The sequence below is a fragment of the Calonectris borealis genome, chromosome Z (genome assembly GCF_964195595.1).
Source record: "Calonectris borealis chromosome Z, bCalBor7.hap1.2, whole genome shotgun sequence".
Classification (NCBI taxonomy): Eukaryota; Metazoa; Chordata; class Aves; order Procellariiformes; family Procellariidae; genus Calonectris; species Calonectris borealis.
The window spans coordinates 65,134,396-65,162,243 of record NC_134352.1 but is presented as its reverse complement, the minus strand read 5'-3'; the positions used below and the strand labels follow the sequence as shown (position 1 = coordinate 65,162,243).

The window sequence follows — 27,848 nt, the reverse complement described above, 5'->3', positions numbered from 1 at the left end:
CATCTTGTAAAGATCAGGGCTAATGCAGTTCTCATGAAATTTTCCACAAATTATCTTGAGGCAAGTGTGGAGTAATTGGGTGTTGAAAAAATGTACTGTAGAAACAGCTCTAGACAAGTACAGTCTGTATTACTCAGGAAGTTGTAACACGTAAATACTTAAAGTGCATCTTTGAAATATAATGATACATAAATTCCTAGTCTAAGCATCATCAGCACAAGGACACTTATTGGCGTGGGTGGCAACATTTTGGAGATAGGGAGTCTGTTTCTTTTTCTCTTTGTTTTGTTAAAGTGAAATACAGCACTAAAAATGCAATGGGGAGCCAGTCTCGGCTTGGAGAATTCCAGAAAGTCCTCAGCCTTGTCAATGGCCTCTCAATGTTTTTGTCCTGCTGGGTCTAGCTGAAAAACAACAAATTTGTCTATGAAAAAATGCAAAATGTCCTTCATTTCTATATTGGCACCAGATAATTCCTTTCACATTTTAAAGAGAAAGTGTAAAATTGCACTTTCCAATAAAAGGAGAAAAGAGAAGCGAGGTGATCCCGCCATGACCGGTCCTGCAGAAGCGCTGGTATTTCCAGGCACGGGGGGCGAAGGGCGATCGGCCTCGCTGCCCCGCGGGGGCTTCGGCCCCGGCACCCACCTGCGAGGCCGGGGCGGGCAGCCGGAGACTCTCTGCTGCAGCCCAGCCCAGGATTATTTCTCTAAGGTGGAATATTTCTAGCAGGAAAGCAAGAAGGACAGAGCGTGGCTCCACGATCGGGACGTTGGCCGGGCAGGTGGGAAAACCCTTTTGTTCCTGATGCATCCGACCGGCGCAGGGGCATCCCCTTCCTTCTCGTCCTGCAAAATCTGCCCTTGCCTGGGCACAGCGTTCACATTTCTGTGTTGTTGTTGCTGTTGTCAGAACTGTGACATTCCTGGGAAACACTCAGTCCAATCAATTATTAATTTTAAATGGAAAAAAGCTTTCCTCAAAAATGTTTCCACCTGCTGTGCTGAACACGTACTCATGCCTGTGCACAGCCCAGTGATTTTGGAAGGACCGTTCACGGCAGTCGTTGTTTGTGAGACCCTCACCTTGGCCTGGTACCCTGCTATTTTAATTGGGGAAAATGGTAACGCAAAACTGAGGGGGCTGTTATGAATTATTTAAGGCCTTCAAGCTGCCACTCACTTACTTAAAAATCAGACCCTACAAAGCTGCTACAGATGTCAAGGTTGCCAGCTAATCAAAACAGCAATTGTTAAAAAAATTTGGCATTTTGTCTTCAAACTTCTCAGAATTAGTAATGCTGACGACATGTCTGCCAGCTTTACAGGAAGAGGAAACTTCCAACACTTGCCTATGGACATTTTTACAGAGATAAAAAATGTTTATTTGGTTTCTTTTTTTAAAATTTAATAGAGGCATACAACAAATTACTATCATAATTTAAAATATCGCTGTCTTTGTAACAACGCAGAGCAAAGCCTGCTGATGCCTTGACTGATCTGACAGAAGCATATCCAGCTAGGAGAGGACTTCAAATGAAAAACAGAGGATAGGAGAGGCGTCCATTTCCATTAGACACCAGCTTGTCAGCAATCCTTTCTCCCACCGGAGCAGCACTAGGGCTGAGTGGAGCACCGCTGCTTGCAAGCCAGCCCGAAGCTGGGGGCTTTGCACATGCAGGCTGACCTCCCGCCTCCTCTGCCGAGCACAGCACTGCTCCAGAAAGGTGCCCCTGGGGGGGCAAGGAGGGCTGGCAGGGTAAGAGAGGCAATTTAGCCTACTTTAAGAGCCTTTTTGCAGAATTGCTTGGTAATTACAGAAAACGCATTCTGATTCAGTATTTATATTGTAATTGGATTTATCCAGGAAAATAATTTTGGATTTGGTTTGACAAGGTTTGAATTGCAAAACAAGCTTTGCAACTATATTAATCAAGTCAGCTTGCTATGAGAATGACAGCCTGTTTTGCCACAGTGGGTCTTTTTTGTTGCTAGACACAAGTGCCAAAATAAGCAGAAATGATGTGCTTATTCTCTAAGGGCAAGTATAAGCCAGTGTGTTTTCAATTCACCCTTTGAAGGCCTACCAACAAAATGGTATAGGTGTAAGCCCTGTCAGAAGCTCCTTGCAGCTGAGAGGACAGCATGGGAACTCTCCGCACGTGGGTCCGTGGGGCAGACAGCCATTCTCTCCCGCTGCAGCTCACCTGCATGGGAAAGCTCAGTTTAGACACAGCATCTGTAGGTTGGCAATGCGGCTCCTTTATTTACTGCCTTTTCAGAGGCTGACCAATGAGCCTGAATCTCCACAACCCTGTAGCTTGCAATCCACAACCAAAACTGAAAAACATCTAAAGTGGAGATGCTTGCTCAGGGCTCACTGGTGCTGCCCAGCCCTGCAGAAGACCCCTGGCCGCTGCACGCTGCTCCCCTTCCCAGCGCCGGGGCCAGGGAGTCGCTCTGGCAGCCGTTTCACCCCCGTCCTAAGGGCTCAGTGCATTTTCCTTCACTATGTGCTTGGGAATGCACCCATCCGTGCCCATGATGTGACAGGTCTGTTCCTGTGGTGGGAGGGTACATAACACTCTCTCTTCGGACCGCATTATAATGGAAAGCTGGGGAGCTGGAGCCTGTGAGTGCCCCCATAAGAGGTAACGGGGCCCACCCCCACTAACAAAAATCAGATGATGCTGTTCTAACATAGTAATAAGCCCTTATGTAAGCACTTTTGATGTGAATGCTCACAGACAAGAAAAGGTTTTTGCCAAGGTCCTGTCCTGAACCCCTTAATTAAAGGAGTAGTCCTGTTAATTTCGTAAGATTACTTGCCTAAATATGTACCACTCCTGTGAAGAAAGTGGTGTATTATTTAGCCCTAAACAAATTAGGCTATGCTAAGCAGATTGACAGGTGAGGAGACCATTAAAAGATGAAAGGGGATCACAGAGTCTGTTTTGTTTTGAATATTTGTTTGATTATTCTTTGCAAGGGTACAGAGTGGAAGACATTCGCATTTTCTTTTTATCAAAAGTAATCCAACCCTCTTCTAACCTTCATTTTAGGAGGCTAAGTAAGCCAACTTATGGAAATGTCTTTGATTTGCCACTTCCTCTCTGAGAGCGGTTGCTGTACGTCCCCGGGACAGCGGGCTTCTGGAGGGCTTGTGTCCCCCAAGCACCCCAGCCTGCCTCGCTTTCCCGAGCTCCTCCTGCCATGCAGATGCATCTGAGATCATCTGGAAAGCTTCTCCTGCTGAACCCGACAGCTTTCTGGGAGACATCTGTGCCGCTTCAGGCTAAGCTGGATAAGCAGCAGCTAGAAAACAACCTCCTTCAGAAGCATTAGGTGCATTGGTGGCAACGTAAAATAAAAATCGGAGAGGGAGCATGATCATTTCTATTATTTAAATCACGGTTGCAGTTCCTCATAACTTTCTGCCTAAAGGCACATTTAAAAAAAGTTCAGGCAGTATTTTTTTCTGCAGAATCAGCTATAGGGTCTCAATGCTGGGGTAGAAATAGAGAAGTTAGCACTCAGTCTGATAGCAGAGTGCCTCCGCATATCCCTATGAATTTGGGGTTTACTTCAGCTGAATGCTAAGCCTTTGAAAACTGGACTTACGTATGGTCATTGATGATTGTTCATACAGGCATTTGCCAACAACTGCTAAAAGATCTGCACTCTGCTTTTTACTTTGTTTAGCTGCACTCAGGTGTTTAGATCTCTACATCCAGACATCTTTGCCAAAAATCATGCCTTAGAGAAAAAATAGTGTTATTTTTTTCCCCTTCCTGAAATTTTGTCTTTCAGTTCAGTAAAGAGCAGGAATGTTACTGGCTGGTTGTAGTACATTACCTTTCCTTTGCCATCACTGACTGCTCACAGTCACCTTCTACCAGAGTCCCACAGTATCATATTTTGAAAGTTGAAGTGTTTTTTCATGAAAGGGGCTTTATAAGTATATTTAATAGTTTATTCTAATTCAGTAAGAAACAATGTATCAGATCACTTGTTTCACTAAGGTATGAGCTTCAGAACCAACCCAGTCAATGACACAGGATAAGAATATAAGCTTTCGTTTCTAAAGAAGCTGACAAATCAAGTCTAAATTAACAGGAACAAAAGAGATATTTATTTAATTTTCTTTCTGCACAATTACTTTCTGTAATTTCTGGGGCTTTGTTTCATGCACTTTCTCCGGTAGTGAATACTATCAAGGATGCAATGATAGAGAGTAAGGAACTCTTCCACAGCATATGCTAGTGGTGCTTTTTTACATATACCAGGCATATCATTTACTGAATGTAGGTTTTTAGATTAAAATATAAATTTGGGTAAAGGCAATAGAAGTAAAAAGCCCTTCAAGGTTACTGAAAGACTCTTTTTTAATTATAGCTTTAATATCACAGGTTTATTAAAATAATTCTCAGCAAAATTAATTTCCTTCCAAGGAACAGAACACTGAATTAAAAGAAAAGTAATTCTGAATCGTGTGCTAAGATACCCAGTAGTGGTTAAATTTAATCAGTAAGCATTGCATCTAATGAGTCCAGTTACGGAGCTACCCAATTAATGTATCCTTGTTATGGTGGAGTTAGTCTGAATTAAATGCATGCTACCAGGAAGGAACTAGCTATTTAATAAGGTCCGTTAAGATTGGGCTTTTTAACCTGTTACTACCTAAAGCTGCTACATAATAATGAAAATATATCTGTCAGTAAAGACAGGAACTTGATATCAAAGACTAAACCATCTGTTTTACTACAAGTATCCAAACAGCAGGTAATTTCTCTTAAACAATTACAAGGTAGATTTTCTTTGGTATTGGTTTATCCTAACTAATTTTTTTTTAAAAAGGATGGAACAAATGCTTGAATGAGTGACTCTGACAAACTAACACTGAGGAAATCTTATTAATATTGTTGAATGGGTTGAGTGGCAAAGCAGCTTGGAAACCAGAGTGAGAGAAACGGAAAATTTAAAAATGCTGTAAGGTTTAAATAAAACATAAAAACATTTTGTGTGTATGTGTGTAGGGGGAGGACCATTACACAAAAGTCTGTGTTTGATATGTGGCATATAATTACAGGAAGTTTGTAGAAGGTGCCATGATACCTGTCAATTATCAGCAGGCAGAAAATGCAGATAACATACATAATTCATCAGCATACTGTCCTTTATTGTTAAGCCGACTGATTTAGCTCCATAACATAACTGCTTATTCAAAACAAGACATTTAAATTCAAATGAAATACTGTTACCTCTTCAAAATGTGTTCAGTTATTATACTGATTCAGATGTATACACATGCATTGCTAAATGTTAACATGGAAGACTACAACTACACAAATTTATATGTGCACACAATCTGTTGTATTATGAGGAAGAAAAGAGGTGTTATCACTATCAGTCAGCCCTTATATTCTTGCATGAAAGAATCTGTTAGCCAGTTTTGACTTTTAATAGAAAACATTTAACAATTAAAATGATTTTAATGTTCTTAATATTTTTGTTATTTATTCTGCTAGTCTCACACAAATTATTTTAATAATTGCAAATATACTTTAAAATTGATTAAAAAAATAGTGTAGAGGTCAATTCAGCTTGATTTCTTCTGCTATAGCCTTTAATTGTGCCTGTTTGAAGTCACACAGATCTTAATCAAGAAGCCATCTATCTAGATAAGGGCTAGCAGTATGTACTGATTAGATATTGTGTAGAGGATTTTCATGCTTTTTTTCTGAGTAGGAGTGCCCTCACTTAAAAAAAAGTAAAAAACCCCAGTATCTACTAAGTTTAAAAAAGCCTCATAGAATATGGAGGTTCTGAAAATTATTAGTATCCATTGCTTGGTTATGAAGAGACAGAAAACAGTTCAATGTTTGGAGGGAGACAGATCGGAGATGATACAATTGAAATTTATATAAAATAATATAAAAAACACAAAGAGGAAAGAAATGAGCTGTTTTTATTTACTATTTCAGAACATGAGAAGATGACACATTGTGAAATCAAAAGGATATAAACCAGAAAACTCATCAAGGGAAATGCCTTCTACACAAAAGAAAGGCTTTCGCTGTTGGAGTTCACTCCCATAAGGTGAGTGGGAGCAAAAAGCTCTTTTGGGTAAGTAGGATTTCTACAAAGTTTGAACTTCTGTGAGTGATGAGTGCATTCACACCCATATATAAAGGAAGCTGCGAATGTTCCCGTTGTGTATGAAGGTCCATGTTACTGTGCCAAAGCTTCCACTATCTGATGGATGCATTTCCCTTATGAGGAGGTTGTCTGCATTTGCCTGTGCTGTGTCTGACTCTAGATAGGTGGATGTACTGTGCACCCAGAGTACACTACATCCTGTGTTATTACTAAATAAGCATAAAAACCTTCCACAGGCAAATACAGAAAATTATTTTCCTATAAAGAGTAACAAAATCTAGTAAATCAGATGAGATGTAGAGACAGATGACGTGGAAGTGATCTGAAAAGGAGAAGAAAGGTAGAAAAACGGGCAAGGGATCTGTCCTCTCCTCCTGGGCTGCAGTCAACCAAAGACCCTCACTGGCAGCTTGGCCTTGGCCTGTAACCTTTTCCAAGCTTCTGTATTTATTTCCATCATGGCCTGAATGAGGCCTTGAACAAGAATAAAATCTCTCACAGCTGAAGGGGAAATCCTACCAGTTCAGCTTAGTAAAACATTTTGGGTTCAGTTTTCAAAAGACTGTTGATGGGAATAGCAGAACAAGAAGCAATTGATTACATCCCAGTTTATACAGTTTAAAAAAAGGCAGGACAGACTGCAAAACTAGCTTTGTGGGAGGAGCTCAGGCTGACTCCCTTCCCCGCCTCTGGAGTCCCCCGGAGCCCAAGTACTTTCCTCCCCAGTTGCCAAGGTCCTCATCCTTGCTGTGGGGGTTCTGGAGCCAACTGAGAACTCAGTGGCTGGGGCATCCTTTGGCTAGACCCGAGGAGACGCTGCAGGTACTGCATCTCATTTTATATTTTACCATCCAAACTCGTCTCTGACATAAAATTCTGTCTATTTGTTCTAGCAAATGCAAAATTGAATATCCATAATTAAGATCAGGTTTTGGATATGACGCTTTGGTTGGCTGCAAATAAATTCAAATAAATTTGTCAGCATGTAAAACAATACAAAGTGTTGCCATATTTGTGTCCAACACATAACACACACTATTTAGCTATCCATAGTAGCATCGCAAAAAGTAAGCAGCATATTTTGAAGCACATGCAGAATAGAGAGTCATTTCTCATACGCAGGTAAAGCTGTACTCAAACATATGTGCTGCATAAACAAAATATTTATTATACTTACAAATTATCTGTATACCCTAAATGTAAAAATGACTGTACTGCTGATTATTTCCCCTGAGTACACATAAAATAGCGCCAAAGGGCAGAACATTACCAGACTAGTTCAACCACACCTCAGGCTTCCTGCAGGCTCACTGAGACAATGATCTCCATACATTTATTTGTCTTTGTTGCCCTTTCTCTCACCCTTGGTGATTACTTTGCACACATGGCCACTATGTGGGAACAAGATGGCAGGAATGTAAGAGCTGGAAAGCCGCTGCAGTTTTGGGATGGGTAGAGGATATCGCCCCTCTGTAGTAAGATGGAGTCACCCAAATATGTGGACAGTGGTTAAGCAGCAGTGAGGGTAAAGACACTGGGAGGCTGAGAAAAGGAAGGAAAAGAGAAGTTTGGGGAGGTCCTTGCTTAAGTTTTGCCACCAACCTATGGAGAAGGACACTTTGGCTGCGCTTGATGGTGTTTTATTTACCTAAGTTCAGCTGGGTAATTTTTGTTGTGCTTCTGTCTGCATCTCCAAAAGCCTTCTGGAGGGTGAATGTGTTCCTTTCACATGTACCAGGCTCTGTTGGGTGATGCAGCTACAGCTATTGTCCAAAGCAACTAACCCAGGATCCCCTTAAAAAGTCCCATGACCGTAGTAGAACCTGACATGTATTTCCAAAACATCTCTCCCAATTTGGGATTGTAAACACCTAGTTTCTTTAGATTGGTGGTTCATAACTCATTCTTGGTTACATATTTCTAAGAAAGTTTGACAATGGAGGAAAAAGCAAAAATACTTCCCCTGCCCCCCTCCCCCGCCCCGTAATTGGAGGGTTTAGGGCTTAGTACTAGCTAGAGATAAAGTATGTAGTAGGTATTAAACAAAGGGGATGATGCAGAGGAAACACAAAATAACCAGCCCTAGAGATGTAAAAGATGACCTTCGGGTAGCAGGAAAAAAAGTTCATCTCCTAAAATCCAGCATTCTGTCATTTATCATCGCTTCTACTCAGGCATACCAGGAAAAGTTACTTTTAGGTCTAGATGAATGTAAAGTCCCTGCAAGATGTAAAGGCAGACAGACGGACTCAGTGATTTCTGAGGAACAAGCTGGAATAAAAGTTGATTCTTTTTCTTGCTGACCTATTAAGGATGGTTTTTGAGCATGGACAGAAACTTCTGTTATCCACTAAAAGTGTCCCCACTGGGTAGCAGTCATGGAGTATGCCTGAGCCAGGATTGAACGTGCTTCATAGAAAAGGTGGAGTTCATAGCTATGCCCTGTTGTTACTAAAAGAAAGAGCACAATTGTATATAAATTTTAAAGTAACAGGTAAATTTGATGTTTTATGGCACAAGTAGTTCTTTACAGGCAAAATCGCATAACACACTCTAGTCATATAAAAATGATGATTTGTTCTGTGTGGAGAGTTAAATCAAGAACCATAAATAAAGAAGACACATTTTCTTCAAACATACAGTGATAGGCATTTTATTTACAGTATCACATTCTGGAATAGGTCAGAGACCATGTTTTCTTTGAAACACTTCACGAATTCTTACCATATTCTTGATATAAATAGTTGATATCCAGGCAATCTCATATTCTTTACAAGTTCAAATTGATACCAAACATCAAATAATGGTCATATGGCTTGAAGATGAATACAGAAATCGAAACTAAACCACATTAAAGTGACAAACCTAAGTAACTGCTCTAAAATATAGTATATGTATAATATACATAATGTTCATGGTCAGTATAAAGATATGACTAGCTTCTAGCAGAGCCAAACTCACAGGCTTTGCCAAGGGAGTGTTGGCTTTCGGGTCTCCCCACTAAGTTGCTGTCAAGGACTATGGCAGTCCCTGTTCAACTTTCATTTTTGATAAAATACAAGACACAATCCCAGTTACTCAGATGCAGGACAAAGGACTTTAATTCTCCAGTATGCAGTAGTCTGCCAGCAGCTGAGTAACAGGTACTAAGGTAGCTAGACTCAGACGCATACTAGGCACTTATCATTTTTCAGATTAGTTAAAGTAGCAGCTGCTTTTTATTACAGAGTTTTCAGATGCAGAACCTCAGATGGCATAAATTATCAAATCCATTGAAGTTGACTGGAACTATGATAATTTACACCAGATGAGAATCTAAGCTATCATTGGAGATACAGCCTCATGACAGGAATGAGAAATGCTTAAATGAGAAATGCTGCGTAGTGGATATAGCAAAAAGTCTGGAAAATCATTTGATCTGATTGTGTCAGTCAGCCCATATGTTAAAAGCAAGGTGTGATAGTCTGGGGAATGCCTGCCAGTTTGTGGATATGATTTCATTGTAATTTAAAGCACAGATTAGACTCACCATTTTGTAGCAGAAACAAGATTACATCTATGAAGTTGAAACAGCCTTCAAGAGTACCTCAGCCAGGAATATTTTCAGCCTGGAAGAGCAATTAGATTGCTGCTACAAACAACTGAATGTTATCACAGCACTTTGACATAAGCCTGGTGTGTATCCCAGGAAAATCTCATCAGAAGTCTGAAAGACTTGGGCTCTTTCAGAAGAGAAACCTCCTTCAATGCAAAGACAGAAAGCAAAACTGGGGAAAGAAGGATGGAGAAGGTTTTGCCTCCTTTCCCCACAGCCACAGATCAAAATTTGTTTCTTCAGGTGCCCATGAGAAAGGGGGAAATGATGGTCAAGTGTAGTCCTGCGTAGACCAGCAAATGCTGTGCTGCTTTGCAAGGTCTCTCCTTGTGACTTTGTTGCAACACAAACAATAGCATCTGAGACACAAGACTTCAGCAGGAGAAGGCAAAAATGAACTGTGGAGGCGTGAGGTACTAAGCCATGGTCTCATGGCAGTTGTACTTTGCAGCCTCCTGTCTCAGTGAGAGTTGCCAGGCAGAGTCTTTACCATGGAGGGCACACACAAAGATCCAAAGTTAAAGATGATTCTTGAAAGCACTCAATCCAAAACTGGGGTTCTCAAGGCATGGAAACATAGGACCACCCACCCAAGAGGTGCAGGCGTATGACATAAGGCCTACTTAGAAATTTGATGCTTTGCTTACCCATAGATTTCCAGAGTCGTTTAAGTGTAATCAAACAGCTATCTGGTGCAAAGATGGATGAGGAAGGAGTGACACATCACATGTGCTCCTCAGTGAGTGGTGACCAGTGAAACTACAAAGAACACGCAAGGCAGCCTGATGAGAACGTAAAAGAGAAAAACTCCCTAAAGGAGAATAAAGCATGTCCTCAGTAGTAAAATACTGTCTGGGAGCTTAGTGAGAAACTGGCTTCCTCTGAATAGGAGCTAAGCCCTGGAGCTACTGATACCAAGGGCAGCAATTAGCGCAGCTCCCTCCTGGGTCAGTGCTGCGGTGACGAGGTGACCGGGGCTACCTACTACTTCTATGACACTACTGTGGCTCTTCCTTCTCTTGATTTTGTGAGATCATCCAATTTATTAGCTTCTTCAACACGGGACAGGAAAACACAGGGTCCTTTGTGATGCTTTTTTTTTTTTTTAAACACATCCCTTTCTTATCAGTATCAAAGTAATTAAAGAAGTTGGGAGACTTGTATAGGATACCAAGGCCAACTTTACACCAAAGGGCTGTTAAGAAGGATTGCTATCAGGTATAAGGTTTCAGCTTGGAGGAAGCTTAACAGAAAAATTCAGATGGTCAGTCATAAAGAAAAATAAGTGGCAACAGAGATACAAATATCCAATTCTTGTTAGGGACTACTTGGAATGCTGATCTCATTCAAACATGCCCCCCAACCTATTTTAAATTTCTTATGTAATTATATTCTGTTTTCAAGTTCTTGTCACTGCACAGAGGTCCCTTTTGTGTAAGTTCATATTCAGGTCAAGTTCAGAGAGGCTTCATAGCCATCAGAGACAAGATATTGTCCTTCTGCCAATGTGGTTTTGCCCCAAGCTGCAAGAAGGCTGAAGTAGCCATTGTAAGGGATATTTGCATTTTTTATTACTTGCAGAAAGGAAGTTTTCAGCCAAGCAAGGATATCGCTTTAGTTTTCTATGCACAAAGAGGGAATTGGTTTGCTGTAAATAATGATAAGCTAATGTCACTAATTACTTCTGCACTTTTTATTTGAAGGACTAAATAACAATTTACAAACAAGAGCCCAAACACAAGTTGCAAGTTTTGGACAAGCTAAAAAATCAAATGTCAATATGGACATACCCTTAGTGCGTTTAAAATCATACAGGCATACATGAGTTAATACATGAGCTGAGACTGTTAATCCAAAACAGTATTCCACCTTCTGTATATGACCGCAAGCTTACATAGTAGCACAGAATCACCAGATACACTGTTAATTCACAAGACTGTTGCTCAGAAACTGGAATAAACAAGAAAAAGGAGTCTTAAAATTCCACGTGTGGCTGCCTATCCTCTGCATACATCTTTAGAACAGGCTTCTATGCAGTCTGGATCCCTTGCCACACTATACCATTTACAGACAATTATGCCCTTTCTTAAACTGCTGCAGCTGCACTGAAGCTCCAGTACAAATGTTAGCATCCATGGGCAAAAAAATGGATCATGAAGTAAGCCCATAGCAGAGCTGAAGGAAGAACCAAAACCACCTTTGTCCCCATCAGAGATGAGGCTAGAACATCCACTGTCACCATCTGGGCTGATCTGTTTTGTCATAGATTTCCTGATATTTCCTGAACTACTGCTGAGTTCAGCTAGAATATATCTTTTAAGAAAGACATGTCTTGAGGTTAAAACTACTAGAGATGGAAAACCCATTATAAATTTCATTAAAGTGTTCCAACAGTTAGCTGCTCGTTATTTAGGGAAAATTGTACCACTTGATTCTAGTCTGATTTTTTCAGCTTCAACATCCAGCAATCAGATCCTGTTATGTCTCTGTCAGCTAGATGGAAAAGCCAGGTATTAAGTTTCTATTTCATTGCAGATACTTTTGGACTGCAGTCAATACACTTTTCTGTTTGATAAACCAAACAGAAAAACTTCCTTGTATGACACCACATGAATCAATGATTTTTCTGGCTCTTCTCTCAACCTTTTCTGTCTAGCAACAGTCTTCTTGAATCCTAAACTGGACAAAGAAAATTCCAGCAAAAATTGTTTCAGTGTCAAACATAGAACTAGCACTGTCTTTGTAGTCCCTAGGAACTTCTCTTTGTATAGCCAGGAATTACATGAGGCGTTTTGACCAAAACACCATATTTAAGAGTTCATTCATTGTTATCTTCCTCGACAAATGTCTCTGCACCTCTTCATTCCTCCTCCAAATCCCCAAATAAGAACTTGTTAACAGAAGAAAAATTCCAACTAGCATTTTCAGTTCTTCTTAGGTCTAGCAAAACACAAATTTCTGAAGATGAAAAAGGCAACAGCAGCATTAACCTTGCCATAATGTGACTGATGATTGCACTATGGGAATTACCTGCAGACGTGGTTTTATTCCCTTATTTGTTACAGCTGTACCAATAGACTTGTTCAGAAATGATCTGGAGCAATTTTGTAGAGCTCTAACTCTTGATACTAGTGAAGCTGGGAGAGACAGAGAAGAATGAGCGCAGAGAAAAAATGAGACATACTTTTTTGTTGAGCCCCACTAGTTTTAGAGCTCCCTTGCATAAGTTGGGCCAGTTAGAGAGCTAAAAGATCATCTGTCATGGGGATTGTCTTCATAGGGGAAAAACATGGTCTGCAAACTAGCTAATGATTAGATGATAATGTAGTCTTGAATGATAGCAAATACACATACATGTGAAAAGGCCACGCAAGGCAGAGAAAGGGTAATAGAAGTAGTGACACATCTATGGTATAAGACATATCTAAAAAGACTGACTCAAAGTTCAAAAGTATAGTAAATCTATAGCATGAGGAGGTTCTGGCATTACTCTGAGATGCCAAAATAAAGTTGTGTAAGCACGTAACATAACTGAACTCTTTAGAGATGATCAGAGCCATGATATACAAGGAAACCCAGGAAAACAAATTGGAGGCTTACACTCCCCTAAAACCAAAAGCTGTGTTTGCTAGGGAATTTTGAGAACACCTTGCTCAACTGACCTTCAATGGCTCCAAATTTGGGTGTCTTCTCTGTTCTTGAGCTCTGGTATTTGGTGGGCAGACCAAATGTACAGGTAAAAAGGACAGTCTGCTTTCACTGTTCACAGATGTATTACTTAATAGTTAGCCACAAAACACTTGTCTGCTTGCACTCAACTTATTAAACAAAGTCATCTGGACTGCATCAATGACTTATCTTTTTGCTTATTACATCCCCAATCTTTTGGGTCATCTATGAGTATCATTAATAATTTTGAACAATCTTTGATATAATTTAAAACAAACATTAAATAACACATGGTCAAAAGCAATTCCTGAAATAACCCTAATGTGAATATACTTGGCTCAATTAGAATCCTTCATTTACTATTTTGTTTTTGGCTGTCAGTTAACCAATATTCTATTAATAAACAGGTCATATTGATTAAATTAGCATGACCACATGCAGTGGTAAGTCAAAATGTTTGGAAGAAGTCTAAGTATTACATAAACACTATACTTTTTATCAAGTGTGGTTTTTAATAAAACTGTGGTCAGATCTGTTTTTCATATACCCCACGGACCAACATTAATTCTACTGATTTCCTTTAATAGCTTACCTATCAGTTATACATTTTTTGCCTACATGGATGCTAGCCAATAATCATCTGGATTGTCCTCTTTAACCTTTTTACTGCCAATACTTTAAACTTCGTCAAATCCTCTGGATTGTTTTTCCCAGTTCCAAATTTATTGGAAACAAACAGTAGCAATACAGATAGTTGTTTGGTCAGTTTGAATATAAACACTGAATTAAAGTTATCTGAACGTGTTACTTTAAACCTAGCTTTGATGGCTAACACACTCCTGCGTTACTGCTGGAATAGAATGTGTTTTCTCCCCTTGTGAAGTGATAAAAGTTTGGGGTTTACCTGTATGCTTCAAACATAGAAAAAATACTTAATTATTCAGTCTTTTGTGTTTTACCAGCAACACTTCCATCATTTCTACAGATCCATATGATTCTTAGGACTAACATAATCCTCCCTAAATGTACCACTTCTAGCCATGAGGGCAGCAAGGGACATGAATGATGCTGTGTTCTTTGCAGACGTAATTGCCATTTACAGCACTGACTCACGGGAAGTAGTAACTCTACATAAAATATTCCATCAGACTGGCTGATGTGTTATCCCAAGATGGTGTGTTGAGGCAATAAAGAGCAGTCACTGTTCTGAGCATCTGTTGAAAGGGCAGAGTCAGCTCAAAATCTAGCCAACTTTCAAAAGTTAGTTAAAAGCAGTTCTGTATTTTCCTACGCATCTCCTAAATTACTTATGAAGCTTACTTACAGAAACATGTCTTTCCTGCTATGTGACAGATGCACACAAAAGAAGAAACTGACTTAAACAAGAACAGTGAAGCTAACCACAGATAAAAGTGCAGGCAGAGTAACCAGGGAATTATTTTTGTTCAGCATTACTTGCAACAGCTGGTATGACTCAATGAGAAAGGTGTAGTTACGTTGACTCTGCTCCTTTCAGAAAGAAGTGACCTGTGGAGAGACATGAACCAGCAAGCTATTATTCAATCCACCTTCACTCTGTCAGACCATAACTTCCCATATAAAAGATTTCTGCAAGAACATCACAACATGCAATAAAAAAAAATATTTATTCAACTAAGTTTATCAACAAATATACCTGGGACAGCAGAGGACTAACTCAGATCTAGAATTTCCTTTTATACTCCCCTCCTTATTCCCATTCACCCCACACCTTTTTTCTTCATATGCAGACAGTAGAACCTTCATCTTGTCTAGGAATTGTCATTCTTTATTTTTTTTCCAAGTAAACTTGGAAAAAAGATTTTTACTATCTTTGCACGACAGTTGAGCATAAAAGGGAGTAGTATTTGTATTTTTAGGTATACTTCACACAGAACTATGGTTGTTATGTGGCTAGTCAGAATCACCACTGGCTATTAGTATTTATACCATCATGCTTTCACTCATCAAGGTAAGATCCATACAAATGATACCATAAATACTCTTGCTGAGATCAGCATAAGCCAAAATAGTAAACGTTGCATAATGTTCACTCTGCAGATGCTGAAGTGTATTCTCATTTGGACTGTAGTCTGAAACATGATTTTTCAGTTCTTAAGCTACTTTCAAACAGTTGTCTTCTGAATGCTAATTTCAGTCTCGTGTTGGCAGATCCATACAGAGCATGTCATGAATGTTGCTATGGTTATACTCTCCATTTAGTAAACAATATGAAATAAACCCACATTCAATGGCAATAATGCAACTTAGACCAATCCCCAGGTACTCTTAAAGTGGTTCCTCTTTATTTACACTTCTTAAAATCTGAGTAGGCAGAGATTGCAGTTTCATTTCCAAGTTGCCAGTATAGGGGATACCATCCCTTTTAAGAAGTGCCCAAACTTAGCAAGTGATTTTTCACTCCTAGGACCATCATTGCAGACACGGCAAGAGATTCTGAGCAACGGGAAAATGTTGCCTTCTTCCTCTTAGCAGATGTGGTGACTGCTACTCATGAGTACCAGATGGAGGTTGTCACCACAGCATCAATTATTGGGAGAGGAAACTGCAACTTTTGCAAGGCCCAGAGCTATTTCAGGAGGATTTTCCTGACGCTAGAACCAGTCCAGGGTGGATCCAATTTCCCTGGCAGTAAATGACATTTAGAGGGTGGAGTTGGCAAGGGACTGGGTTTATACATTCATCCTTCAAATTTTCTCTTCCTCAGTTCTTCCACTCCTAACTCATATCCTAGTGATTTCTTATTTTCTTTTTAAAGAAAAGATCTCTAGCTTTCCTAGTGAACTTCAAAAGCAGCCATTCAACTGCAGCCAGTAAACTTTTGTTTAAAAAAAAAAAATCAAAGCCTTTATGTTTGCAGACATAAACTGAAAGGTCAGTGGTAGAGTGCAAACAGACTCAGTACTGGTTGTCCAAGTGTGCACATGGAGAGCTTTGGTGCCTGCACTGCTGCCCTGAGCACAGTGAAAACCCCGCTCAGGCTTTGCTGCTGCTCAGAACCACTGAAACCACAGAAGGACAAGGTGATTTTTGTGCTGTCTGTAACAAAGCTCTGAGAAGCACATACTGAAAGCACTAACTGGGAAGCAGTTCTGCGTTAGGGTACTGGAGAGATTCTTCCATCTCCTCAGATTGCAGGAGCAGCAAGATAGCATCGGACCTTCACTACACTTGATGAATTCAGAGGCTCCATAGAGACCTGTCCCTGCCCAGAGGCTCTGTTTTTTGGAACCACTAAAAAAATTTGTTTTACATGAAGACACCAGAGTAGATTTCTACCCCTCCTGCTCATGGATCACAACATCCGCAGGATGACTGATGGTGACATCTGCCTAAGCTCGCGGTCACAGTATCTGACACAGTATCTCCTGGAGCATTTGGACCACACCACACACAGTGCCTGTATCTATTCCTTCTGAAGGACGCCAGTACAGCCCAGCAGAGGACAGTGTCTAGCAATACGACAGCTGTCCCACGAGTCCTGCCTAATTTATTGAAGCAAAGAAGCATGGGTACGTATTAAGTATCAAGCGGTCCCTTCCATTTCAGCAGTAAAACTACCAAATTCTTGCAACTCCTAATACCCCCCTGGAAGAGGCTCAAAGCACTAACTTTCCGGAAACATAAAAGCACATTGTGCCACTATTATTCCAAGTGGCGAAGTGCAGCAGAGGCATATCTCTCAGCTCATCTTAATCCCTGGAGCACAAAAGAGGAAAAAGAAGAATGCCCTCCCTTTCCATTCAAAGCAACTTCAGAAGTTAGATGTTGTTATTCAGAGCAACTTCAAAAGTTAGATGTTGTTTAGTGACAGACCAGTAGGAAAAAAAAAAATTAAATCCCTGTTCCAAGAAAGGGATTCCAGTGAAACCTTTGAAGCTACTGAAGTAGAAGGAAGTACTGGTTTCTCTGAAGAAATTTTACTGCAGAGCTCTAACCATAGCTTATCTCTGTCTTCTGAATTTGATTACAAGGCTTAGCTTGAGATATTAGCTCTGGTACCATTTCCAAGACTGCAGGACAGGAAGAATAGGAAGAAGGAAGCTAAGCGGATGGAAAGTTTACAGGGCATTAGTCGGGACAGAGCAGTACAGCGTACAATGAATGGGCAGCACAAGGTATGGTCAAAGGAAGATGGGAAAGAGAAAGAAGGGATAGAAACAGGCAAATAGGCAATGAAAATACTTACAGTTGGGGTATAAAATAAAGGTGAAAGTATATCAACACCACCCAGATGTAAGTTGGTAAGCTGTGTTTGACTTTGAAAGTTGACTGCTCCAAACAGATGTAGTATTCCACAGCTCAGTCTCTCGGCGTTGCAGGGATAACTTGGTAAAACAAGTACACATCAGCCTAATTAGCACTTGGGCTACAAAATGTCAAACACTTTCTAAAGCCCTGGGACAAATGCCCAAGTTTTACTTAGTTAAACCCAACCTGCAAAAGTAGTTAAATGGCACTTTGCTTAAGGATGGAGCTGACACCAAATACTGTTACAGAGATACAAATAGAAGATTAAATCGGGGGGGGAGGGGGGAAGTGAAAACAACTCCCCAAAATGTTATACCCTTGCATTGGGTCTTTATTAATTATTCCTCAGTGCATAGTCCTCTTTGACCAAATGAAGCTTAACCAGATGGCACAGGATAATTTTTCTGCCATACAGAAAAATTTCAGTCTCACGGAACAGATCCTCCTGGAAGCTATGCTAAGGCACATGGAGGACAGGGAGGTGATTCGAGGCAGCCAGCACGGCTTCACCGAGGGCAAGTCCTGCCTGACCCACCTAGTGGCCTTCTATGATGGAGTGACTACATCAGTGGACATGGGAAGAGCTACTGATGTCGTCTGCCTGGACATCTGTAAGGCCTTTGACACGGTCCCCCACAACATCCTTCTCTCTAAACTGGAGATGTATGGATTTGATGGGTGGACTGTCTGGTGGGTTAGGAATTGCTTGGATGGTTGCATCCAAAGGGTAGTGGTCAATGGCTAATGTCCATGGAGACCAGTGACGAGTGGTGTCCCTCAGGGGATCATATTGGGACCAGTACTGTTTAATATCTTCATCAATGACATAGGCAGTGGGATCGAGTGCACCCTCAGCAAGTTTGCAGATGACACCAAGCTGAGTGGTGCAGTCAACACACCTGAGGGATGGGATGCCGTGCAGAGGGACCTGGACAAGCTTGAGAAGTGGGCCCATGTGAACCTCATGAGGTTCAACAAGGCCAAGTGCAGGGTCTTGCACCTGGGTTGGGGCAACCCCCAGCATGAATACAGGCATTGAGAGCAGCCCCACAGAGATGGACTTGGGGATACTGGTGGATGAAAAGCTGGACATCAGCCAGCAATGTGCACTTGGAGCCCAGAAGGCCAACTGTATCTTGCGCTGCATCAAAAGAAGTGTGGCCAGCAGGTCGAGGGAGGTGATTCTGCCCCTCTACTCTGCACTGGTGAGACCCCACCTGGAGAACTGCGTCCAGCTCTGGAGCCCTCAGCACACGAAAGACATGGACCTGTTGGAGCGGGTCCAGAGGAGGGCCACAAAAATGATCAGGGGGATGGAACACCTCTCCTATGAAGAAAGGCTGAGAGAGTTGGGGTTGTTCAGCCTGGGGAAGAGAAGGCTCCGGGGAGACCTTATTGCAGCCTTTCAGTACTTAAAGGGGGCTTATAAGAAAGATGGGGACAAACATTTTAGCAGGGCCTGTTGCAACAGGACAAGGGGGAATGGTTTTAAACTAAAAGAGGGTAGATTTAGACTAGATATAAGAAAGAAATTTTTTACGATGACGGTGGTGAAACACTGGAACAGGTTGCCCAGAGAGGTGGTAGATGCCCCATCCTGGAAACATTCAAGGTCGGGTCGGATGGGGCTCTGAGCAACCTGCTCTAGTTGAAGATGTCCCTGCTCACTCAGGGCGGTTGGACTGGATGACCTTTAAAGGTCCCTTCCAACCCAAACTATTCTGTGCTTCTACGATTCTACTTCCATAGGCTGTCTGAATTATACAGAAGCCCCCATATTTAGAGCGCTACCTTGTAGGTTTGTCTCTGATACAACCCAAGAAAAGACTCACCTGTAAATCCTGTCTTGGTGTTTCAGTCCCAGCAAAGCTAAAGGCAGGTTTGCAGTATTGTTCAAATACTTGTAAACTAAGTACCGGTAGGAACCAAATTTTTAATAGATTGTTAAGAAAAAAATATTAAAGTCTAGCTGTTTCCCCAGTTTGCCAAATGCAGTAACCAGTGACCAAGTTAGGGGAAGCAGACATTGTACCCAAGCTTTTTGAAAGAATGACAATTGTTTTAACAGGAAACATTTAAATGTTGCTTAGCTATCTCTGCCTTTTCTCTGCCTCCATACTTTCTGCAGGTCCTCAGTTATAATTTATAAAGGCAGAGAAGTTCACAGAAGACTGGCAAATATCCGAAGCAATTGCTGGCCAGTTAGCTGTACTTTCCTCTTCCTTGCACTGCTGTCTTGGCTGTGCTGGTGGAGACAAGGAGGCACCAGCACAGCAAGGGTCCTACTGATACGCACCACATCTCTATAGTGCATAGGCAGGAGCTTCAATTTTTGGCATATTTAAGCGGTTTCCTTCTAAGTACAGTTCTCCTGCCATCACGAATGAATCTGGACTCAGACTTCTTGAAATGGGAGGAAGTGTTTGGGTTTTTTTAATGGGTTTTTTGGTTTTTGGTGGGTTTTTTGTGGGTGTTGTTTTTTTTTTTTTTTTTTTTTTGCTTTAAAGCTATTCTACCAGCACTTAGCATCCTGGAAAAAACACTTCTGAGAATTTTAGTGTATGTTGTTTCTCTTTCTTTGCTACAGGTGAAAATCTGGGTAAGTAATGCCTTTTGTTCCTGCCATTAGTGGATTGAAGTTTTCTGAGGATTGCATGCCTTTCTTCATGCAGAGTTTCTGCCCAAGAATTATTACGTTGCCTGCCACAGCAAGGTAGTTATGTGGTCTACTGCAAGGAAGTCTGAAGTGCAGTTTAAAGGGAGGAAGCCCGGGAAGATAAAAAGGAGGTTTCTTAGTGTAGGATGCTTATCCACAAGAAGGCAGTCCAATAATATTTCCTTTTAAAGCACTGGTCCCCTTCACTTTCTGTACACCGTATGTGCTGAAATGTTCCCACACCTGCTGGTAGACTGATCGGTGGCATTTTGCACCTGATTAACTTCTGAACTGGCTTATCACATTTTTGGTGGAGGATGTCTGACCAGGAGAGGATAAAGATTTGAGGAATCTTTTTTTTTTTTTTTAACCACTTTACCACAATTAAGTGTATGCATTTGCAGTAAAGACAGAGAATACCTATAAGGAAGTTATTTTAAAGGCTGAAGTTTTCATCACATTTGCTCTTATTTCAATATTAGAAAAATATAATCCTTTAAAAATAAAGTTTACAAAAGTCTGTGAGAGGATTAGCACTGTTTTTACTTCGAGTGTTCACGAATTCTGCAACTCAGATCTATAGAAGGTCACAACAAACCCAGAGGGATGTTAAATCTAGATTCTTCCTGACAGGTTCTTCTGCTTTTGACTTTTTGCAAATGGTAAGTGAATAAGTTAAAACTCTGAAGAAAGGCGAGACACTCTTATTCCTCTATTGCAAGACTTTGATATTCTGAACCCTCTAAATCAGTCCAACATGTTTAATTTTAAGAAGCCACTTGCACATTATCATTTGGTTTGTAACAGTGATGCTTTTATTCCCAGTAACTTGGTAGTGAGCTAAACCGTCCCAACAGATATCCCAACACAAGACTCCTTATAAGGAAGAAATAATTCATTCCCAGGGTCTATTCTCAATAAATGTAAGCTGAATGTGCTCATTCCTTGAGGAAATACAGAGCAGCATTAATTCGCACAGCTCTGGGACTATGGCACACACAATGCCCTCCCCTTCAGTCCATCTCAGAATGACTTCATACGTCAAGTATCAAGCCACAAAAAGGCAGAGGACACAGAAATGAATGTCAAGAGGATTTAGCTCAAATTAAGATGTTTGTCTCTTTTCATTATTCTAGGATACTGGTAAAGCACGCTTAGTATTTTAAGTACATTTTCCTAAATGCTTTTAGATTCTAGCCTCTGACTCCAGTTTTGGAATCATCATGGAATTTAATTAGAATAAAAATCTGCACTTTGAAAGGGCTCATTCAGTGCTGCTGGTTTATTTTCACCGTAATAGAGAGACTCTAAAAGCTGGCAATATCCTAGAGTATTTGATTTAAAAGGCTAGTAAAAGGCAAGTGTTCTTTTTTTAACTCCTTAAATTAAAAATAGTTTCTGAACATAATGAAGGAAACTATTTTAAGAAAATATTGTAAAACCAAAGATATTGACCAACTACACTATTTTCTTCATTGACCAATCTTAAGATGGTAACTTCATCGACACCCATCACTGCCATCCGTTTTTCCTGTATTTGAATTTCGAGAGTCACTACACTGCAAAGCGCTGTGATAATTCACTATCTTTACCTACAGCAGTGTTTTTCAAGCTTTCAAATGATAAATGTCAGAATATATTTGGTATCTGTAAAACCTATAGCTTTCATATAAGAACTGAAGTGCCTAGTTATCTAAAAAGGCTTAAAGAAACAGGATAAAAAAGACTTGGTTTAGCATCGTAAATTCAGCTGTTTCAGTAGGCCCATCAGTCTTGTATTTGATTATTTTAGTGCTGTGACCTCAAATAATTTTTCTTGTGTTTTTTTTCCTTAAAGCTCTAGTTCTGAGAACCCTCTAGCCTCCCTTCCCGAGTTTCCTCCTCTTCTTCTCTGACCCCCTGCCCTCCCAGCATTTAGAAATATTTTATGCAGTGCATGAATCCAGATTCTTGTTCAGCTTCAATCAGGAATGCTGAGTCTCATCTTTCCAGATAAGATTTAACCATCAGGGTGACTTGCATTGGCCAGCATTAGGTTGTCTGCCATCCATTTTTCTACATTTAGATCATTATTTGCTGCATACAAAGACAACTGTGCAGCTGTATGCGATCCTTCTTTTAAAGTAGCACAACTGGTAGAACACTCGAGCCCTGTGTGTTTTACTGGAATGAGAAAAAGTGACTGCAAGTGGCCTAACGCTCTGAAAGATTATTAAGAAGGAATTTCACTGCGTGGTGGCCAAGGGTATTTTTCCCTGGCCAAATCAAGGATTGGCCTTGATTACGTGCAGGAAGTTAACCAAGTTAAGGTTGCTGTTTTGCAGCCATTCCTTCCTCTCTGCATAGCTCTGGAATACAGACCTCCCAAAACCGTGAGGCAGAAAAAGAGGAAATGAACGCTCAGCTGAGCAAGGTCTTTCCACAAGAAGAACATCCACTGAACGGAAAAATAACTAGAAATTAAAATACAGTTCAGGTATGGCTTTAACACATTTTAATTTCTTCCCTGGATTAACGCATCTTCCCACATGCTTTTAATTAAAGGAACTCAAGGGGGAAAACTGGCAGGACAAAGGAACTTCAGCCTCAGATGATCATTTGCAAGCCGTTATGGTGCTACACCAGTGCAGAGGGAGGCCCAAGGAGAAGCATACCCGCTGCTTATGGCGGAATGTCAAGAGCAAAGATGGCATTACCTCTTCATGGGCTCCCTAGCCCAGAAATAAAAAAGCTTCACCAGCATCCTCTGTAGCTATTAATATTCATAGATGTAATGGGAAGCAGCTATTGCTGTTGAGCGGTAGTCGGATGAGAGAGGCGGATCTCTGGGTTTTTCCACCTGCTTTTCTCTGGGATTCCTTAAGCGAATTTAATAATTTCTGCCCAGATCTGAAAAAACAGAAGAATGAGTAAGTTGAGATAACCAACACATGGGCTATTTCTGCTTATTATGGATGTTTTGTTGTTCATTGGTATTCTTCTCACTCTTCTTATTTCTCAATTTTTACCATAAAGTTTCTTTATTATGACAGGAAGAATTCTTCCAGCAGCATTAGTGTGTTATTTTTATTGCAGCAGGTGGCTAAGACCTGGTAAAGAACAGCCATTACCCAATTTAGAAGAGCATTTTTACTGACTTGCTAGACACTTGCTTAAAACAGAAATAGCTCTAGAACAACATAGAGGAAAAATTGCTTCGAGATGTGAACAATTATTAAGAAAGAGTAAGTGATGGGGTGAAAATTAAATATAATATTCCTCTGCACTCATACACATGCAGTCATGAAGTTCTTTTTTACCTTCTACACATTCCATTTCTCTGCTCTCAGAAATACTGAATTCAATACCATATCAACAGTAAAAGAAAGTACTACATCCTCATCTCTGGCCTTTAGCATTCAGGCTCCCTAACACCTCCAAAATTTAGTTAGAGTTAAGTTTATAAATCCAGTAGATCACTTGTAAAATGGGGAAGAAGCCAGTTAATATCCCAGCAAGGTATCCGTGGCCTTATGAAACTGGCAGCTCAAGAGTAACTGTTTTGTGCGGTCTACACTCAGAAGCACAAGCATCAGCTTATACCCATTTCTTACCCAGAAGGTAGCTCTCATGATCCCAAAGAACAAACAACTTGTAGTACATACAAAAAATAATCTACGCAGAACATAGTTTAGGTGCTGTCTTTGGTCCGCAGCTAAAACTCCTTGGCTAAAAAACATCTGTCATTTTCTTAGTATGAGCCACTGACAGCAGAAAAAGCAAAAAGAAGTTCCAGACCTAGACAGAAAAAAAAATTCTCTACCTGTGAAACTTCAAATCAGCGCTACTGTCTAAGAGCTCACAAGCCTATAAAAAAGCCAGTACTCGCACATTCTAAACCATCTTCAGGTTTCTGCTGATCTTTCTTTAAAAATCAAGTCTGATATGGTTCCTTCAATTTCCTGTCTATTACTAATGGAAAATGCAGTTTCTGCAAAGCTCTTCAATCCCCCGTCCAGAAAATAAGCTATTGTTCTAGTCTGGGGCTTTGGTGGAAACAAAAAGTAGATGCTAAGTTTCAAGCCAACTTGATGTTATTTGTACTTCTTAGATCCTGGCAGACTTGACATTCTTTCGCTGCGTTCTCTGATGAAACCACCTCCCGACGGCGCACCTCCCAGCCGAAGGCTTGCATTGCACCATGGAAAATGTAGTCCAGCTGGGTAAACCAGCCGACGGGAACGAAGCCACCAGGCGCTCCAATGACGGCTTCGGCACTGCGCGCTAGCAGGTGCTGTTTCGTTGTTAAACCCAAGCCAGAGGAGTAAGTATTGTTTTCAACTGCGAGTCGCCAAAAATGCCATTTCCAAGCTAAAGTTCCAAAATATTTAATTAATAAAAAACGTTGATTGTTATAAAATGATACATCAAAGTCTCTCTCCATAGGAAAGACGGTACCGGCTTTATTTGCCAGCCCTGATCCTTATTGCGTAGTATTTTCGTAATATTTTACGTTAGCAGCGTGGCTGTGATCAGGGCCAGAACCCCCGGCTAGAAGCAGGGGTAGCGTTTGGTGTTTGCCCGGCGCCGTGCAGCAGCCGGGCACCCTCAGCCTGCCGCCGTCCTTGTTTCCTCGGGTTTGTTTCTTTTCTGGGGAGGCCATTTAATTTGAGGAGCCGGTGCGATCCCGAATGCAATGCTTTTTCAACGCACGCAGGAGAATAAAAAGAATCCTTTCGACTTCACGCTCTGCCGCAGCCGCACCGCACCGCACGCCGAGAGCCAGCCGAGGCCTCTCCACAGCGCCCTTCCGACACCGAGGCAAACGCAACGCGTTAATGGCCTTCAATCGACTCACCGCGGGTCTGTGGCGCCCAGCCCTTCACCGCGGGCTACCGCACCGCTTCCCAGGCCCGACCGTCTGCGAAGCGAAGCGGCCGCCGAGCCGCCAGCACCGGCCCGCCCCGCGCCGCGCGCGCCACCCGCCGGGCCCGCACGCGCCGGGCACCCGCGGCCGCAGCTACCGTAGCGCCTCTAATAGAGGGGGCGCCTTGGGGCGCGCCTCGCTGAGGTAGCTCACGGGCTGGTTGCGGGCACGCGTGAGGGCGCCCACCGCGGCTCCTGCCCCAGAGGCCCCACCCCGGCGCCCACCCCGGCTCCTGCCCCAGAGGCCTTTTCCCCCGTGTGGGCCCCTCCTACCTGCCCTGCGAGGCTTCCCCGCCGCAGCTCTTAACTCCCGCGGAGCGCCGGCGAAAGGCGGGCGTCGCTCTGCCTCCCCCTCCAACAGGCCAGGCGCCGGAGGAGTGCCGGCCCCCGTCTTTCCGCGGGCAGAGGGGTCCGCCTCAGCCGCTACCGTATTTCCCGGCTGCGAGGCGCGGTTCTCCCCGCCCGCCGGCTTTCCCAGCAGAGGTGACGGGGATGAGGCCGCGGGGGCCCCGCCCCCGCATTCCATTCCCTATTTGGTGGCAGAGAGGGGCGCCGCCGGCCACGCCCCCTTTTCCCACCACGCGCGCGAGGCGCGCCCGGGCTTGAGCGCGTGACATCATGGGAGGGGGCGGGGGAGGCAGGAGCGCGCACCACCCGCCCGCCCAAACCCCCGCCGGCGCCCGGAACGAGCCTTCCTCGGGCCGTTCTATTTACGTTTGTGGCGCTGATTTGCATAAGGCACCGCCCCCCGCCGTTGGTAAGGCGTGCGGCACCGCCCCCGCCGCCATATTAGGGCAGAGGGGGCGTGTCCCGCGGGGGCTCGCGGCCGTTCGCTGCCTTCCTGGAGCCGTTTATAGGGTACAGCCACTTCCGCTGTCTGCTTAGAAGCGGCGCGATCATGGCGGAGCGCGGTCAGCTCCCTCCCCCCGCCAAGCGCCTCTGCTGCAGACCCGGCTATGGCTCGGGGTGCAGGCCGGGCCAGCGGGCGGGCGGCGCCGGACCCGGCAGCGGGGCGCTCTGCGCCGGACCCTCCTCCGCAGCTGCCGCCGCCGCCCTGGGGCTGCTGCCGCTCGGCAAGACCCAGAGCCCCGAGTCCCTGCTGGACATCGCGGCTCGCAAGGTGGCGGAGAAGTGGCCCTTCCAGCGGGTGGAGGAGCGGTTCGAGCGGATTCCGGAGCCGGTGCAGCGCAGGATCGTCTACTGGTCCTTCCCCCGCAGCGAGAGGGAGATCTGCATGTACTCCTCCTTCAACACCGGCGCCGAGGACCCCGCCGCCGCCCCCGGTGGGGCCGCCACGACGCCCGGCGGGGCCGCGGACGCCGCCGCTGCCGCCGACGAGAACCGCCTGCCCTTCCGCAGGGGCATCGCTCTGCTCGACGGCGGCTGCGTCGATAACGTCCTGCAAGTCGGTGAGTCACCGGCCGGGGCCGCGCTCCGGAGCCGGGCCGCCGCCACCGGGGCAGGGCGCCGCCGGCCTCCCCCGCCGCGGGTCTCCCCCTGCGCGTCACCGGCCTGCCAGCTGGGGAGCCGCCTCCCGCCTGCCCTCCCTCCGCGGCCCCGGCGCTCGGGGCCTCCCCACCTCCCCCGGCAGCCCTTCCCGGGGGGTCCGGCAGCGCGGGCGGGGAACTGCCCCCTGCGGCCCGGCCCGCACGGGCCCGTCGCTCCCCGGCTGTAATGCGGACCGGGCAACTTCCTCCGCCGGTCTCCTCCCCCTCGCGCCCCGGACACGGAGTAACTCCCTCGCTCCGTGACACGGCCGCGGCCCCCGCCGCCGGGCGGGCCGCCCCCCGCCTGTCCCTTTAACTGCCACCCCCCCGCCCGCGCCCGCTCCCGGTAATCTAGCCCGTGTAATCCCGCTTGGCTCTGCCCCCTCCCAGCGCCCACCCCCGGTAATCCGGGTCATCGCCTTACCCCGAGCCACAATAGCGAGGAGATGCCGCCCCCCCCCATCCCGGGGGGACCGCCGGTGGAAATGAATCAGCAGAAGGGCGGCCGGCGGGGGAAGGAGCGGGGGGGGGGGGGGCGGGATGCGCCGCCGTCCAAAATAAAGACATAAAAGCGGTGCGAGACCCCGGCGGCGGGTGTGCGGGGGGGGATCCGCGAACAAAGGCATTTCTAGGGCAGCGGCGGCGGCGAGCCGGAGGGAGGGGGCGCGATCCGCCCCGCCTGGGGGGGTAGTGGGGAGGGGGGGCTTGCTTTGGGATGAGCCGCTTCGTGACAAGGCGGGGGGGGAAGTGCTGCTCTTCCTCCTCCTTGGAACAATACCCCCTCTCCTCTTCCTCCTCCCCCCCCCCCCCCCCCCCCCCCTCTCCCAGCCCCGCCGCCTGCCGCTGCTCTTCACCAGCTGCGGGCGCCCCGGTTAACTCCTCCCTGCCTGTGTTTAAAGGGCTGCAGAGGTGGGTACCCCCACACTTTTGGGGGGGCTGTCTGCCGGGGGCGACTCCCCCCCCGGAGGGGGGAGCCGCCCCCGGCAGACAGCTCCCCCCGCCGGTGGGTGATGCTCTTTGTGCGACCCGGCCACTTTGTTCTCATTTTCATGTTTATTTCTGTCCTTTTTTTTTTTTTTTTTGTCTTT

General features: G+C 44.0%; 2 protein-coding genes across 11 annotated transcripts in view; one reads left to right on the top strand and one right to left on the bottom strand.

Annotated features, from left to right (window-relative positions):
* On the bottom strand, positions 1-25,942 carry LOC142075963 (uncharacterized). 5 transcript variants are annotated; one of them, XM_075138170.1, is made up of 7 exons: positions 25,547-25,942; positions 24,436-24,718; positions 23,065-23,257; positions 22,730-22,805; positions 17,651-17,789; positions 7,807-7,899; positions 1-2,206 (listed from the first exon to the last, which is right to left on the bottom strand). In XM_075138170.1, the coding sequence occupies exons 1-3, from the start codon at positions 25,797-25,799 to the stop codon at positions 23,131-23,133; spliced, it is 663 nt and encodes a 220-aa protein (XP_074994271.1). In that variant the 5' UTR covers positions 25,800-25,942; the 3' UTR covers positions 1-2,206; positions 7,807-7,899; positions 17,651-17,789; positions 22,730-22,805; positions 23,065-23,130. The 5 variants fall into 5 exon arrangements, with proteins under 5 accessions (XP_074994271.1, XP_074994269.1, XP_074994268.1 ...); XM_075138168.1 differs by lacking the exons at positions 1-2,206; positions 7,807-7,899 and adding an exon at positions 11,432-14,949; XM_075138167.1 differs by lacking the exons at positions 1-2,206; positions 7,807-7,899 and having other exon boundaries at positions 11,432-17,789.
* Positions 25,943-26,142: 200 nt separating this feature from the next.
* Positions 26,143-27,848, top strand: part of ZSWIM6 (zinc finger SWIM-type containing 6) — a 121,196-nt gene continuing 119,490 nt past the window's right edge. For all 6 annotated transcript variants that reach the window (XR_012671063.1, XM_075138160.1, XM_075138162.1 and 3 more), the window contains exon 1: positions 26,143-26,682. Coding sequence is in view for 5 of the 6 variants with exons in the window: in XM_075138160.1 (XP_074994261.1) it covers positions 26,172-26,682 (511 nt within the window). In the remaining variant the exon portion in view is untranslated. The remainder of the gene's footprint in view (positions 26,683-27,848) is intronic.